The sequence below is a fragment of the Macrobrachium nipponense genome, chromosome 31 (genome assembly GCF_015104395.2).
Source record: "Macrobrachium nipponense isolate FS-2020 chromosome 31, ASM1510439v2, whole genome shotgun sequence".
Taxonomy (NCBI): Eukaryota; Metazoa; Arthropoda; class Malacostraca; order Decapoda; family Palaemonidae; genus Macrobrachium; species Macrobrachium nipponense.
In genome coordinates this window covers 49397107-49413626 of record NC_061093.1, presented here as the reverse complement: position 1 = coordinate 49413626, position 16520 = coordinate 49397107, and the positions used below count along the sequence as shown (strand labels likewise).

Sequence of the window (16520 nt, the reverse complement as noted above, 5' to 3'; positions counted from 1 at the left end):
TAGATTTCATAGTCTATGCTTTGTAGTTTACATTTTGGCTTTATTTAATGTGAATGAGTGAAATTATTTCAGGGAACTAAGTATTGGCATAAGTATATATCCTCACAAATAAGATGATTTATTTTGTAGTTACTAAAGTTCTTACCCATAACTTGTGTAGGAAAAGGAGTAACAGAAATTTGAAAATTTTATTAGACATGATAGAATATAAACATAAATGCATAATGCTTATTCGATAAAAAGTTAAAAAAAAATTTCAGTTTCTGTTAATATATATATGTTCAGATATTTATCCATTGAATAGAAGTATACATTTTCATGATTTTCTACAGTTGCAAGACGTATATCATACTCACAATGATGTATTGCTAAGTCTTGCGGAGGAAATGTACACAAAGACCAAAGTAATGTTTAAAAAATAAATGAGACTGGTAACACAAATGGGATTAAGATAATGATATTCTTTAGGAATCAGTAGAGATTTAATAGATATACTATATACTTATGAAGGGTAAATTGACCAATATAGGAAATTCAATCCCCCTCGCCCATCTCAACCCAACCCTTATTGTGACCAGTGAACCCTAATAACAGTGTAATCAGGAGGCATTTCCTGCAGAGCATCATCATTCATCCATACCTTCCTATTGTATAGAACTTGCTACTGCTTGTAAGTGAGAAGTTGGGGCTTCAGTTTCTCATGTCATTATTCTTGGTTACACAAGTCTTAATTGGATAAGCTTAGCTACCTTAAGTGGACATAAAAATGTTGGCTGTCAAAAAATTTACTTAAAGCATTGTTTTAAATACAGATAATGTTATAAAATTATTTTAACCTGTATGTTTGCAATTCTTTATAAAAAAGCTTTGTTAAAAAATTATTAAACATTGGTTTTTGTTAATCAGGCTCTGTCTGTTCATGTGTTGTTGTTTAATGGTAGGTAGTATCACACCATGAGAGTTTAATTCATCTTTCCGTTAGATTTATCTCCATTCTCCATGCATGATAGTAATCCCTTTGTTGTGTCCCTTCCCCCGTTGTGCAGATGTGTCGGCAGCCAAGCGATGATCTCGTGTGTGGGGTGTGTGACAAGGCGTACCATATGGTGTGTGCCCGCCCTTTTGGCCTCTCCCTTCTCAAAACAGGGTGGAAATGCAAGGTAAAATAAAAAAAAAACTGATGATGATGAGACTAAAAAACTCTGGCATGCCCCGTTGATCGCTGCTTGGGCCTCTCCAGGCTCTGCTGTATAGATTTCTGATGTAGGTTTCTAGTAAATTTAAATTTCAATTGTGCAGTAATGTATATGAATTTGTGATCTTCAATTTTTTTTTTTTTTTTTTTTTTTTTTTTTTTTTTTTTTACATTGTTGATCATTTGCAGAAATCTATGCAGGTAGATCTGTGAGAAGTGCTGCATTAGTGTTACAGATTATTGTGTATGGTATTTATTAATAGCTTTATGTAGCACTAAAATGTGTGGAATGCCATGGCTTTTTATATTCTTTACATTATTTATGTTGTAAACTCAGGTTTTTTGTTATACTAATGGATAAGATGTGTAGGCTGTATTGATGGCCCTTTAATATATACTAACAGATGTACTGGTAAGGTTATGTTATGGTCCTTTAATTAAAATGTTGATATTACCTCTAGTGAGATTCTTTTTGAAAGAAATCTGTACCTACATGGTTGAAGAATTTTGTAAGCTTACTTTTCAAGTTTTGTCACAGGATTGAGAATATCACTAACTGTTGTCTTCCCATATGTAGATTTTTTAATAATTGATGATCAAGACAGACATCTGTCTTTATGGATTTTTATGGATTTCAGTTTTAGCAGCCGTTCATTATTCGCATCATTGGGGATAAATGACGCAAGCCTTTGGTTGAATATGTTGTTTCATGTTATTTGGAATATTATGTTCCATCAGTCTTGCTAATGATGTAGATGGTAGTATGCTTGAAATGATATTGGAAATTACTGACTTTGCTGCTAGATATTCTACTGGGAAATCAAGTTTTTAGTGAGGTTTGAAGCTAGAATCTCTGAATTTGTATTGTGTCACAGGTCCTTGTATTGTTGGCTTTCTCTTCTCTGATTGCTAAATTATTTTTACGTCTAAAGTGTCTAGTGCTTGCCTAATCTTGTTGTCTTCAGTTGTTTTTATATATGTATTGTACGTACTTCTTATTTAAGAAAATATATGCATAAGAATTTGTTCCTCTGTTATGTAATGTATTTAACTTTCTTTTACTGAGTGGTTTTGTTTGATAATGTAGTGTCATTTTTAATTGATATTTAACTTTTTTTAAGTTTCTAGCTTAAAAGTGTTATGAAGTAAAATGTCAAAATAATTTTGTATCAATGTTGAAAAGTCTATTGATCTCTTTAATGAATGTACATTTCATGTACAGTTGACCACGCGTATTTGCGTTCTCTACATTTGTAGACTCGCGTATTAGCGGATTTCTCTATGGACCATATCTACCCATTATTCGCGGGAAAGTCATCTATTCACGGTATTTTTCTAGGAGAAATATCCACAAATTACTGTATATTCATATCAATTTCATGATTAAATGCACTTTTTTTAAAGCTAAGGAAAAAACAGTTATAAGCATTGTTAGTGGGTTTTTCTTAAGTTGAACTATCAAAATAGGCAGTTTTAAGCATTTTCATGGGGGGGGTTCTAAATATTCGGGGATTCTAGCTATTCGCTTGATGGTTCTGGAACGCATTCCCCCTAAGTGGGTTCCATTGTATGTTCATTCATTTTTGTTCATAGGGTAATTTTTTAATTTGAAAGTATTTATTTGAGATGAATCCTTACCTACTGTTAAATTAGCTATGTCTCCCCGCCGATTAGGTGAGTCGGCATTCAAACAAAAAAATCGAATGGCTGCCCGGATGACTGGTCTAGGTTACCTGTTCTCCACCAGGTGTGTTTCGAATGTTTTAGCTCTTGTCAGAATTCTCCTTGCCCCATTGCGGCTAGGCGATTGTTGGTACTCTATGAAGTTTGGCTGTTTTACACCTGTTTACAGTATTGCAATTTCATTTTCCTAGGATATCTTCCAGTGGAAGTAAAACCAATAACATCAGGCTATGTAGGAATGTTTTGGTGTAACCAGGATGGTGAAATTGGAAGTTTATCAACATTCCTTTGTACTGGCAGGGGTACAGGGTGTGATTTTGGAACTACTAGATGTGAAGAATGTAGGGAATTGTTCTGAGATATTTATGCCTGAATATGTCATATATAGGAAGACTGGAACTAATAGATTGCAAAGCAATTAGTTAGATCAGGGCTTAAACCTGTCAGGCTATCCCTACTCAGACTAGGCATTTTAGTAGGCTAGTATTGACTTCCATTGTAGCTCCGCCTTCTACCCCCCATTCGGTTCAGGAAAAGCGTAACGAGAAGTTAGAACATTAACCTATTTTTAGTTCTAATACAACTTGAGCTTAGTTCGTGACGGGAACATTCCGAATCCCTCCAGTGTGCGCTCATTTTCGCGTTCCCTGTTAGAAGTAAGGTGTTGGTGCCCTCATCTGTACGTAGCCCAAGCCTAGGACTGCCCTGCGATAGTTGGAAACGTCCGCTGCCAGGGAACCGGGTCAGTTCTTGGGACGATGGGATTCTGTGCCCTCCAATTCCTACTTCGCCCTTTTCATGGTCTGAATCTCGTTTAAAGCGTTCGCCAAAGGACCGTTAAAGAGTTCACATAAGGACCGTTTCGGTAAGCGTTAATGCTCGCTCCGTAAGCGCATTCTGTCGTCTTCAACACTTAGTTTGAAGGGTTAGCATGCATAAGCTTAATAATATATGATATAGTTGTAGACATTTTATTGAGATGATGATGTATCTGTAGCGAGTTTTACACGTTTAGATATGTCGACTCGGTCGACTGTTTATCTCATGTTTTGGTTATTCTAAATTCTTGTACGCTAGCATATTCCTTTTTCTTCATAATGCTTGTGTTTGTTCTTTGCGTGCTTCCTCTTCGGCTATTGGCAAATCTCTTTCCACTGCCTCGATTAATGTTTCTCTTTCAAGTCTACACTGTCTGTAGTATCTACAGTTCTTGCCGAGTTAGATATTCTAGCTTCAGAGATTTCTTACTTAGCTTCATATAGGAATGCTGTCAAGTATGTGCGATCGCTTTTGGACGAGGCGGGAGCGTTGTTGTAACTCCTCTCCCACCGCCTTCCACTTTTGGCGCCTCGTTCTCTCTCCTCCTGTCGACTCCTGCGGACCAGGGTTCCAGACATACGATAATTTTTGTACGAGTACGGTAATTTGACCATCTGTACAATAAACAATTATTAATCAAAATACGATAATTTGAAGAGATTTGGTACAATAATTTGGTCTGATACAACGGGGAACCCTGCTGTGGACATTGACTCGTGCTGAGTGTGGACTTCGCCGAGTCCCGAGTCGCTTAAACTGTCTTGTTCTCAATGAGTCGTCGTGGATTCGATACAGCACTCAGCTGCTGTCACCTCTTATCAACAAGTGTTGCTTTTTGTCGCCAAGGGTTGCGGAGAAAGAGAAACCCTTTAAGCTCTTTGTTTACCTCCTGTTGGCAGCTGTCTCCTCCCCGTCGCCCGCTGACAGAAGAGTTTGAATGGAGTTAGAGGAACTTGTTTGGGCCTGTCGGCGTTTGTTGCCACAATATGCTTTGCTGTATCCTCATTTTGTTGAGGATAGAGGCCACATAGAGAATATATCTTAATGGTCTTAGCATATTTTGGCCCACTCTAAATAATGGAGAAGAGAACCAACACTTTCTCCAATTTGAGAGCATTTTGTCCTCAGACACAATCTCCCTTGGTCTGCCTTGGCTTGTCGTCGTTGTCTTTTAAAGTCGCGGAGAGCCGAAGGCCGACTTGCTGTGCAACGCTTATTGGTCCTTTAACCTCCTTTAATAGGAGGTTCACTTTCTCTTTCCTGTGGGGAAATGAATTCGAGACTGACAGACATGCTGATGGATTTTCAGTCTGCTTGAGTTATTACCTTTTATATACGATGTCTCGTCTCTGCGACTTCTTAGAGAGGTGGAGATGCCAACCCAGCGGGAGTTTTAGCAAGGAAACAAGTAACTAAAACAAGTAACTTTTCTGATGCTGCAGGGTAATGTCACTCTGTTTAGAAGAAGTGAGGACACTTTTGCTTCCTGTCTGATTAGGCAGTTCGGGATTATGTATTGGTAGTCTTATTTTATACCTTTTGGGGATAAGTGCAGATTCAGGTTCTGGGATATGGACAGTTGCAGCCTCCTAACATACATGGAGAGACTTGGGACTAGCATGTTATATGGTGGAGACGGTGAAGGACAGTTGTGATTCTTTGTGATTGTCGTCCACTGGTTTATTCTCCTTCCCTTGTCTTCAGCAGAGATCTCTCATAAGTCTCTTTTATTAGGAGATTGTATATAGAGGGAATGATGGTCCAAGGGTAATTCTTTAGGAAGACACCCATAAGTAATTGGAGATATTCTTGGTCATTTGGAGACTGAATAACAGTAAGTGTCTGCCCATATACTTGTTGGTTTTCTAGCATGGTTTTAGTGCCTTTCCAAAGAATGGTCAGACTTGTGGTACACATGCAGAATGTATTCATTCCGCTTACCATACATCCGCAGTCATGCAAGTTCCTTCAAAGGATTTTTACTAGAAGGTATTACTGTACTGTGCACTTTGTTTGAGTTAGTGTGCAGCCCTCTGTAAGTTATGTCAGGGACTTGTTGCCCATTGGTAGATGGTGTCGGCTTTTGGAGCAAGACACTTCTACTGAATCAGTTATTCAAGTTAGCCCACTCTGTCAACAGTATTCCAAAGGCCAAGGACCTGTTGCTTCTTCTGGCCCAATTTCTATGCACTATATTGCTAATTCTTTATATCCCCATTCTTATCTATGGGGATGATATTTAATTATGCATGCTTGTCGGTCAAGATGAATAGGCATGTGCTGCTTGAAGATTTTAGACCGGAAAGAAACTTCCTATATGGTAAGGGCTTTTCCTCATTAGGAAACATGGCCTTATGGGTTATTTTCGGATAATCATGCTCAGTTAATCTATGGTTTCAGCGTAAGAATTACGACTTACAAATAACTTTCATTAAATTTGTAAGTAATCCAGAACCAACTTTGGCTCTAGGACTGTAGGAGGGACACTTTAACCAGAAATCGTCCATTTGGTTCTTAAACCAAAGTCCAAGTTTTGGTCTTTTCCCTCTGTCATGCAACATAAAATGGTCAACTACACCTGGTAAAACTTTTTAGATGTCAGGGCAGTGGAAAGACATCAGGATGCTTAGCAGGTTTATTCCCGGTTAGAAACAAAGTCTTTGTGGGAAGTTTGCTGCTTTGAGTGAAATGAAACAACATATTTGTTTGATCATCCATCCTGTGGAAGGACAGTGTTTTAGCAATTGGGGATTCAGGAAGAACAACTGCCTACAAGGGCCCTGACTTCCATAAGTTTGGCATTTGGGTGGATTTAAGGAACACTCATTTAGCTTCCTAGCATGTAGATGAACAGGGACAGCCGAATGATTACTACTACTTTGTTGGCCCTCAGGCTTGAGCAGTGGATGTTTCCTTAAATTTTGCCTAATTCAGACTCATAGGCCAGCCCCTTGTATCTACTCTGAATTCTATTGAGCAATTTCATGTTCAAGAATTGCTTAGTCTCCTGTAGAGCCCTTGTAGCCTCAGGGCAAAACTTTTCAGAATTTCCAATGCTCTTGGTAGATGTCTCATTCTTCCATTGAGAAGAAATCAACTCTACTACACAATTCCATACAGTTCCATTGACGTAGGCATCTTAACTGCTTGGAGAGGTTAGAATGTCCCCTCCCAATAATAAGATTTCCAAGTTATCATAGGATCTGTCCTTAATTTAAAACTGCCATGGCCTGGGGTCAGAAGCAGTGGTCTGTTTGTTGCTGAGGGTACCATTCTGGAGGATTTTCAGCCCTGGAACCTTGTAGACGTCAATGTTTTCTATTCAGAGGAGATAAGACTTTTCACTGTCTACTTCCAAAGTTATCGTTCCATACGTACTTTCCTCAGTATTGCATCAAGTACTTTTAGATCTTGCTGAGGACCAGCACTGTAAGGTGTTGAGATTGAAGCCCCTTCATCTCTATATCAGTCTCTCTCTGGAGTTTAGATGCGGGTCTAAACTTTATCTGAAATTACTGTAAAACCTTTTAGTTAGCAGAGGTTAATAATTAAATTTGCTGTCAACACCCTTCTTTAAGCTGGTGTAAGGGAATGCTATTTTAGCTTTCTGCCTTAGAGCTGAGGGTGATGTTAAGGCTATGCTTTACAGTTCCCTGTAAGAATTCCAATCTAATCCTGTTGGGGGGGAAACTTCTCTATCCTGTTGGGCATTTAAATTTAAAGGTTAAACCTAGAACATTTTTATCATCCTTTTAGAGACCTTGAACATCTTTGTCAAAGGTAAATGCTGGAAGAGGCAAAATTAACTGTTGTGGTCAAAGGTTAGCCTGGAAGAGGCAAAAATCAACCTTTTGTTTTGTGGTTTTAGAAAACCTAGAATGTATTTGTGAAGGTTAAGCCTGGAAGAGGCAAAGTTAACCTTTTGTGTTGGGATTCTTAGAAACTTAGAACGCCTTTGCCAATGGTTAAACTTAAGGCAAAGTTAACTTTTGTTTTGTGGTTTTAGAAAACCTAGAATGTATTTGTGAAGGTTAAGCCTGGAAGAGGCAAAGTTAACCTTTTGTGTTATGATTTTTAGAAACTTTTTCAAGGAACACAAGGTCCTCTGTGACATAATGGATAGGCTAGTGTATGAGAACTAGCTCTATATCTTCTACCTTATTGAAGTTAAACATCCATAATGTGAGCAGCAGTTGCAACTTCATTTAGTGTTAAGTCAATTTGCCACTCCAGAATAGGATTGATGTGTCACAGTAGAAGTACAATTAAGTTTTTACCTGATCACTACCTTAAGTACACAGAATTGTGTTTAAAAACAGTAAAGCCCTTAATCTGCTACTAGTAGTGGGTAGTCTTTTCCTGAACCGAAAAAGAGCAATTCTTTAGGCTCTTATTTAAATCCCTGGGTTTTAACATTTTGGGGAGCGTGACGGTACAAATTTTGTATAGGAGCATACCTTTATATTTTAAAGGTATTCATTTTAATTGACTGTCGTTTGATAGGGCTTTTGGACCCAGGCACAGAGGTCCCTCATACCGCTTGCGTTTCATGCTGGCTGAATCGAAGCGGTTTTTTCCACAAGGCTACTCTTTGCTGCATACATATGAGAGCCTTGCTCCCTGAATGGAATCCAACTTCTGGTGGTAGTAAAATCCACCAAGGATTCCAGATCGGGTGAGAATGTTTTGGGTTTCGTATAAGAAACCTTTAGCTCGAATGGGTTAGCAGAATTTTGTCTAGCTGCACTACCCACCATCCTCTTTCTTAATGTGGGAATCAGCTAATTTAACAGTAGGTAAGATTCATCTCAAATAATATAAATTTTCATGATAAAATTTATTATTTGGATACTTACCTACTGTTAAAGTAGACCCACCCAGCCTCCCCACAACTTAGTGGGCTGTCAAGGAGAATTCTGACAAGAGCTAAAACATTCAAAATACACCTGGTGGAGAACAGGTAAACTAGACAGTCATCCGGGCAGCCATTTGATTTTTTTTTTTTAAATGCCGACTCGCCTAATGGGCGGGGATATATAGCTAATTTAACAGTAGGTGAGTATCCAAATAATAAATTTTATTATGAAAATTTATGTTATATCTGGTTAGCGTCTGATGCTAGTAATTTAAAAATGACTTAACATTTTTCATGATGGTAATTCTTTGAATTGGCAACTTTGATTCAAGAAGACTGTTTGTACTCTACTTTGGAATTACTTGAAAAATTTTAATCTAATTTTTGTTGCTGTATTGTTGCAGGATTCATCTGTGTATGTGGTTATTATTATTATTATTATTATTATTATTATTATTTTTTTTTTTTTTAGAATATAGGTATGATGAATAGTTGATGGTTTTTATATTTTGAATTTAAGATCTAAAATTATGTCGTTTTTTTTTTGGTCCGATGATTCCATGTGGCATTTATTTCATTTTTGTCTTTTGTGTAGTTGCCTTTTATCTTGAAGGCATTTTCAACAACTTGGAAGGCAATTGTTAGACTACAGTGACATTTACAACAAACAATTCTGGGTGAAGGTAAAAGCTTAAGGGTTTGAGGGAATTTTTGATTGCTTCTTTGTTCCTGTGTTTCAATTTATGAAATGTTGTTTGAGTAAACTATGGTTTTGTTCCGCTAAACTATTTTGTTTGTTTATACTGTGATTGAAGTGTGGTCTTTATGTTTATACATTTTACATACAAAGACTAAGCAACTTGATGATACCAGCAGCAAAGTGATTGTTCTGTGTTAATTTGACTGCTTTACTTTAGTTAGATAATATCTTTGCTTACATTAAAGGAACATTCAGATTGACAATTCTTAGGCATGATGTAAGATGCCATGTCTTTCTTATTCCTCTCGTGTTTACCAGGTGTTAACGTTACAACGTGCAGTTAGCCTTATGGGGCTCACTAGATGGTAGTAAAGGGTCTTCGTTGCATCCCTTTGTCCCTATATTTTATGCATTTTACTTTTATCCATCCCGTTTGGTCTCTTCCTGCTTAGCTGTCCAACTTCTTCACCTTTACCATTTTCAAATCCTCACCTCATTGACAGATCCTTCAGGATGAGATTCCAGAAGTGGGACTCAGTTGTCTGAGATTAATTTATAATAATTCATTAAGTAGAACTATGAAATGTAATAATTGATTCAGTGGAAATATGAAACTTTGGTTTTTCATTTATATTTCTTTTTGTGGTCCTCAATTGTAAGTCTTGGTTTTGTTTTTTGACATTGTGAATTGTGGCTTGTCATGTCTATTCTCCACTTTCTCTTATGAAATTATTTTCTTAAATTTTTTTATGATTGTTGTTCTTGTCCTGAAATACATAATGAGTCTGATTTTGTTGTAATTTTTAATTTTTAACTTTTAGAATAATCTTTTCAGATCTTACTAGGAAATCCAGGAAAGGAGAATTTGCAATTGGTATTATAGCTAAGTTAGATTAACTTAACCCTCTTACGCCGATTGGAGTATTAAACGTCGAGTCAAAATGTCTCCCGTATGCCGATTGGACGTATTAAACTAGTCGGCTCAAAAAAGTTTTTTTAAAAAATTCGCGGAAAAAAGTACTATAGGCCTACCAGCCGAAAACTTTTGTATCACGCGCCTTGGGGGATGCTGGGAGTTCACGGATCAAGGCGTTGTTTTGTTTACAATCGCTACGCAGGCGCGCAAGCGCGAATTTCTTTCTTATCGCACTAAAAAGTATCAGTGCACATCTCGGAAATTATTTCGTCACTTTGACATAATATTGCACCATTTTAAATTATCCTTTACATGAAGTATTATATATGAAAATGTGCGCAATTTCATGCACAATACAACTAAAAAATACTCATGATTGTAGCTTTTATCAGTTTTGAAATATTTTCATATAAATAACGATAAGTGCAAAAATTTCAACCTTCGGTCAACTTTGACTCTACAGAAATGGGAGAAACGCAATTGTAAGCTAAAACTCTTACATATAGTAATATTCAATCATTTGCCTTCATTTTGCAACAAATTGGACGTCTCTAGCACAATATTTCGATTTATGGTGAATTTATGAAAAAACTTTTTCCTTACGTTCGTGCGATAACTCTTCCAATAAATTTTTTCGTGCGATTGTCCTAATGTTTGCACCCTTTTAAATTTGCCGTTACATAAAGTTTTATATATGGAAATGTGCGCAATTTCATGCACAATACAACAAAAAACAACCCATGGTTGTAGCTTTTATCAGTTTTGAAATATTTTCATATAAATAACGTTAAGTGCAAAAATTTCAACTTTCGGTCAACTTTGACTCTACCGAAAATGGTCGAAAAAAAAAAACGCAATTGTAAGCTAAAACTCTTATATTCTAGTAATATTCAATCATTTACCTCATTTTGCAACGACTTGGAAGTCTCTAGCACAATATTCGATTTATGGTGAATTTATGAAAAAAAAAAAACATTACGTTCGCGCGGTAAACTTCCGAAAAAATCAGAATTTTTTTTGTGCGATTGTCGAAATGTTTGCACCATTTAAAATTAGCTGTTACGTAAAGTTTTATATATGAAAATGTGCGTAATTTCATGTAGAATACAACTAAAAATGATTGAAGGTTGTAGCTTTTCTCTTTTTTCGAAATATTTGCATATAAATCACGATAAATAGAAAAAAAACCACGTTCTTCGGTCAAATTTGACTCTACCGAAATAGTTGAAAAACAAAACGCAATTGTAAGCTAAAACTCTTACGGCCTAGTAATATTCTGTCATTTTTCTTCATTTTGAAACAAATTTGAAGTCTCTAAAACAATATTGTGATTTATGGTGAATTTTTGAAAAATATATTTACCTTCTACTACCGCGCGCCGATTCGCGGCCGCAAGTCTCCGAAATACGTACATGGCATTATCCTAATATTTGCTCCTTTTCATATTAGCCTTTTTATAGAGTTTCATATATCAAAATGTGCGCAAATTCATGAAAAATACAATAAAAAATAATTGAAGGTTGTAGCTTTTTCCATCTTCGAAATATGTCCATATAAAAAAATATATATTAAAAATTTCGACATTCTGTCAAATTTAACTCGTCCGAAATGGTCGAAATCTGCAATTCTAATCTAAAACTCTTACAGTATCGTAATATTCAATCATTTGTCTTAATTTTGAAACAAATTGGAAGTCTCTAGAACATTATTTAGAATTACGGTGAATTTTTTGAAAATAACATTTTTTACGTCGCTCGTTACGAATTCGTACATCATTTTTGTGATAATATTTTTCCGGTGTTGCTTTTATTGTTTTACAATGTATTATATATCAAAATGATTGCAATTTAGTGTACAATACAACGCAAAAAAAAGTAACTGGTTAGCTTTGACCGTTTTCTGCACAGCGTGATTTGAATACAATTATGTATGAATTTTTTTTTTTTTCGCTACCATATATCGCATTATTTACATATGATAATGATATTATTTTTCATTTCTGATGGTTGCATTCTAAACTTCAGGCAATGACAAAAAAAGGAGCCAAAAATGAACTCTTAATCTTCAAAAGGTACGGCGCGCTGTAATTTTTGAAAAAATTATTTTTTTCCACTTCCGCGCTCACTCCAAACCAGGCCCGGCATACGGGAGACGTTTTCTTTTGATTTTTAGGGCTCCGGCGTAAGAGGGTTAATATACCTCAGCCAAACCAAAACATAGTTATAAAGCTTTAGTAGTTGTTATCAGAATTGTTTGTCCTTATGTTGTTGTAAAGTGCAGAGTACTTGAATTAAATTCCTAACTTTGAGAACTGTAATTATTTAACAAGTGCCTTTTTTCTTTCAACACTGAAATATATTTAAATTTGTTCCTTGTTGCTCTTTTATTATGTATGATATATAGTAGGACAGGTAAAAATAATTCTTCTCTGGGACATTCCTTTTTTAAGTAAAAAATTTTTCTCAAATAATGCAGCATTTTTGTACATACTCAACAGACGTGCCGAGCTTGTGGAGACTGTGGATCTCGAACTCCAGGGAACGGGATGTCATCTCGATGGCATGCTAATTTCACTGTGTGCGATTCTTGTTACCAGCTCCGTAACAAGGGTCTTGCCTGTCCTATATGCCGTAAAGCTTACAGAGCAATTGCCCAGAAGACCATGGCACAGTGCTCCAAGTGTAAAAAGTAAGTTCCTAGATATACCTGTATTGTATATTATGAGTGGTATGCTTATCTTGTTGAATTGGTCATCTGGTCAGCCAAGTAAACCGTTTGATGTATTGTATTGGTCATTTAAATCACAATGCAGACTGTATGTGATTACTGGATGAATCCATTGACTGGCGATGGGCGCAAACATTGGTAGATAGCAGGTGAATGTGGCTGATGCACCTTCACTGCTCTTTGAACATAAATGAGAACGTGGCACAAAATCATTAACTATTGCGTTGTGTGCGTCTTAAAACTATAGGCTAGATACTATGACCATTCTTGTTCTAATGGGAACCAGTCGCCATAGTTCTTACGAACACCTACACCGGTCACCATATTCACAGTCGCTTCCTACGACCATCATAGTCCTTATGGCCGCCACAGTCCTCGCAGCCATCATAGTTCTTATGTCCGTTATAATTCTCTCGGCTTTCATAGTTTTCATGGCCATCATAACTCATGGCCTCCATAGTTCTTACAGCTGTCCTGGTTCTTACGTCCGTCATAGCTCTATGGCCATCATCATCCTCACAACCTAGGCTATCACTGGACCGTTGACAACCTAAACGTCAACCGTCTAGAGTAGACTGATCTAATAACTACTGCTTGAGCCTTCTTTGGAGGGATGTGACAGTCTCCAGCTTGAAGCCGAAGAAGAAATAATTCTTCTCCACTTGACACAGGGGTCTGTTAGAATTCCCTTATTCCAAAATTTAACTGGAGCATGCACTGGCATTGCCGCGGCCTATCCTACAAGAAAAATCAAGATCACGACGACTATTCACGCCTTACGTCTCGTGTTTTTTCAATTTCCCTTTAAAAACTCCCAAATTTCCCATAAGTGCATGCTTCTGAAATGAAAGTGTAGTTATATTGTCGTCACTGAAGACGAGAGGCTGGCAGCAGTAGGCTGTTGTGATGTCATGACTGCCTCCATTTTGATAGCAGTTTTGGCTATGACGTCATCACACTTGTTGGAAAGCGAGAGGTTGTTGATGGTACTCATGCGGCTACGACAAAGAGACCCAAACAGAAATTCCACACGCAACAGATTAAAAACAAACGGGACAAACTTAACCAGCTTTAAAAGGACGGAAGCAAAGCACAGCCTCTCTTAAAGGCGGTAAGAAAATAACTAACAAGTTCATGAGTTAAAGAGGGATATGTGGGTGGCTCCACATGACCTGTGACTAAGCACAGATGCCATTAGTCCCTTGCATATACAATTTTTAAACTTTACCGATTTCCAGCTGGCGCTAAGTTATTCACCCTAATCATAAGACCTCAGATCTGTTAGTTATGAAAAATACAAGTTGAATAAAAATTTGTAATTTTTGTAAACTTTTTTTTTAATTTTATCATTTCATTCCTTCCAGGATTTTTGAAATATTTGGATCTTGGCAAACTTTTATAATAGCTAAGCCTAAAATGAGACAATACTTAAGTTAATTATAATGAAAAAATGACAGAAAAGTAATGCAGTAGGTTTACATTAAAAATAATTCAGTAAATATTCTTTGAGAGAGGGTGAAAGTGCCCCAATGTACTGAGGGATACCCTTTTTTACTCAGTAGTCTGGTTGCTCTACATTAATAGTCATTTTTGGGCTCATGTTTCTCGTGCATTTTCTTTGGAGGGGTGCTTTGATTTGTTTCACAGCTATGGGTAATCATTACCTATAAATATCTTGTGTTTTATAGTGATCAACATAAGTCCCCAGATTTGCTGATTATCATACTTGAACTACCTATTATGACTGGTAGCAAGGAGAGATTTTTGTACATGAACTTCCCTGCCAGATATATACTTAGCTATAGTCTCCGATGTTCCCGACAGAATTTCAAATCTCGCGGCACACGCGACAGGTAGGTCAGGTGGTCTACCTTACCTGCCGCTGGGTGGCGGGTGTATGAACCAATCTATCTCTCCAGCCAGATTTTTTCTGTCGCTTGAAGCAATAACAACTGTTGTCGTTTCATTCCGATAGATTCTTCATTTCTCGCTTGCCTGGAGATTGATTTGGACTTTTTGGTGACGTATTCGCTCTATTTTGGCTTGGCATACGCTGATTGTGGACCGTTATTGACTTTGCGCTGGATTTTCCTGTAGAATGTCTGATTTTGATTCTGTTTCCAAAACTCCGGTTTTGCTTAGAGTATGTTTGACTGATGAATGTAAGGCGAGGTTACCGAAAGCTGCGGTTGACCCTCACACTATCTGTGTTAAATGTAGGGGGAATGAATGTTCATTTAGTAACCCGTGTCAAGAATGTGAGTTTTGAACGAACGATGAATTAATATGCTCTTTCTTCTTATATTAGGAAACTTGAAAGGGATAGGGTACGTAAAGCTTCTTCCAGGAGTTCGAGCAGGTCGAGAATGAGTGAGAATGAAACTAACATTAATGTAGTTTTAGAACCTTCCTCCCAGGTCTCGGCTCCTGCTCCCCGCACCGAAGCCGTAGATTCGTCTTCGGAGGCGGCGGCCTCAAAAGCTTCCTTGTGTACTAAGGAAGACAAGACTCTTCGTACTGATGAAGGTAAGAGTGTCAGTGATGATAAGTGCAGTGTACCCAGTGATGTGGAGGGTGCGTCTGACCGGCTTCTTAGTGCCTCCAGGCCTAGACCTCTTCCAGACTCCCAGTCCCAGTTTCCAGTGGAGGAGAAAGTCGAAAGCCGCAGGAGGGCTAGGGAGAGCCCCCACCGGTCAGGCGTCCCCTCGGCAGATCCTGAAGTTCGCTCCCAGGCTGCCTTGGATCGTAAGAAGAAGGATATTCTTTGTCAGTGTTTTTCGTCGTCCTCTTCTCCTTCGCCGAAGCGTGGTTGGAGCTCTAAGGAGGCGTCACGCCCGTTGAAGAGGGCTGCGGAGGCTCCCTTCAGTTCTTTAGCGTCCAGCCCTGAAGACTTTTCCGATGTAGCTTCCTTGCAAGCAAAGAAGCCTAGGAGATCCTGTGATTGCCCTTCTTCTCCTGCTCCTTGCTCTGAGCTTGCTTCGGAAGAAGATCCTGTGGACTCACCTACTCGAGTGCTAGCGGGCCTGGGCCTACAAGCTCAGATCACAGCCTTGGCAGACTCCTTGGCATCGAGATCACGTAGAAGGAAGGATTTCTCTCTCCCTATCAAGAGATCGAGGCGCTTTTAGTCGGAAGATCGCTCTCCTTGTAATCGGCGATCTCCTTCTTTTGAGGATGCTTCTACACATCGTAGGATTTCACGAGAGGAGCACCACTCCCGTGGCTCCCTCTCGGAGGTGTTGAGGCGCCAATCGTCGGATAGGCGCTCATTGGACTATGAAGATATTTCCCCAGATCGGATTCCTGCCTCAGGTAGACGCTCCGCCCCTTCTGTTTCTCCTTCTTCTAGAGTTCGTGCAAGAAGAGAGAGTCGCTCGGGTCAAGGAAGACTTATTTCATCGTCTCCGTCTCGTCGTTCTTCTCCTCGCCTTCTCAGAGAACCTAGGGAATGCCCTTCTGAAAGTAGGCGCGCTTCTCCTTCCGACTACTGTCGTCGGACGTCGGATACCGTGACTTGTAGGCGCTCATCACATGGAGTTCGCTCCTCGCCTGTAAGACATCAAGAGTCTAGTAGGAGCCCTGCGCCTGGTAGGCGTCCTTCTTTTAGTAGCTGCTCTCCTGGAGA

General features: G+C 38.3%; 1 protein-coding gene across 8 annotated transcripts in view; it reads left to right on the top strand.

Annotated features, from left to right (window-relative positions):
- LOC135206953 (histone-lysine N-methyltransferase 2C-like) overlaps positions 1-16520 on the top strand; it is a 307132-nt gene that overhangs the window by 57809 nt on the left and 232803 nt on the right. For all 8 annotated transcript variants that reach the window (XM_064238492.1, XM_064238498.1, XM_064238497.1 and 5 more), the window contains exons 4-5: positions 1047-1160; positions 12666-12856. In XM_064238492.1, the coding sequence (XP_064094562.1) occupies positions 1047-1160; positions 12666-12856 (305 nt within the window). The remainder of the gene's footprint in view (positions 1-1046; positions 1161-12665; positions 12857-16520) is intronic.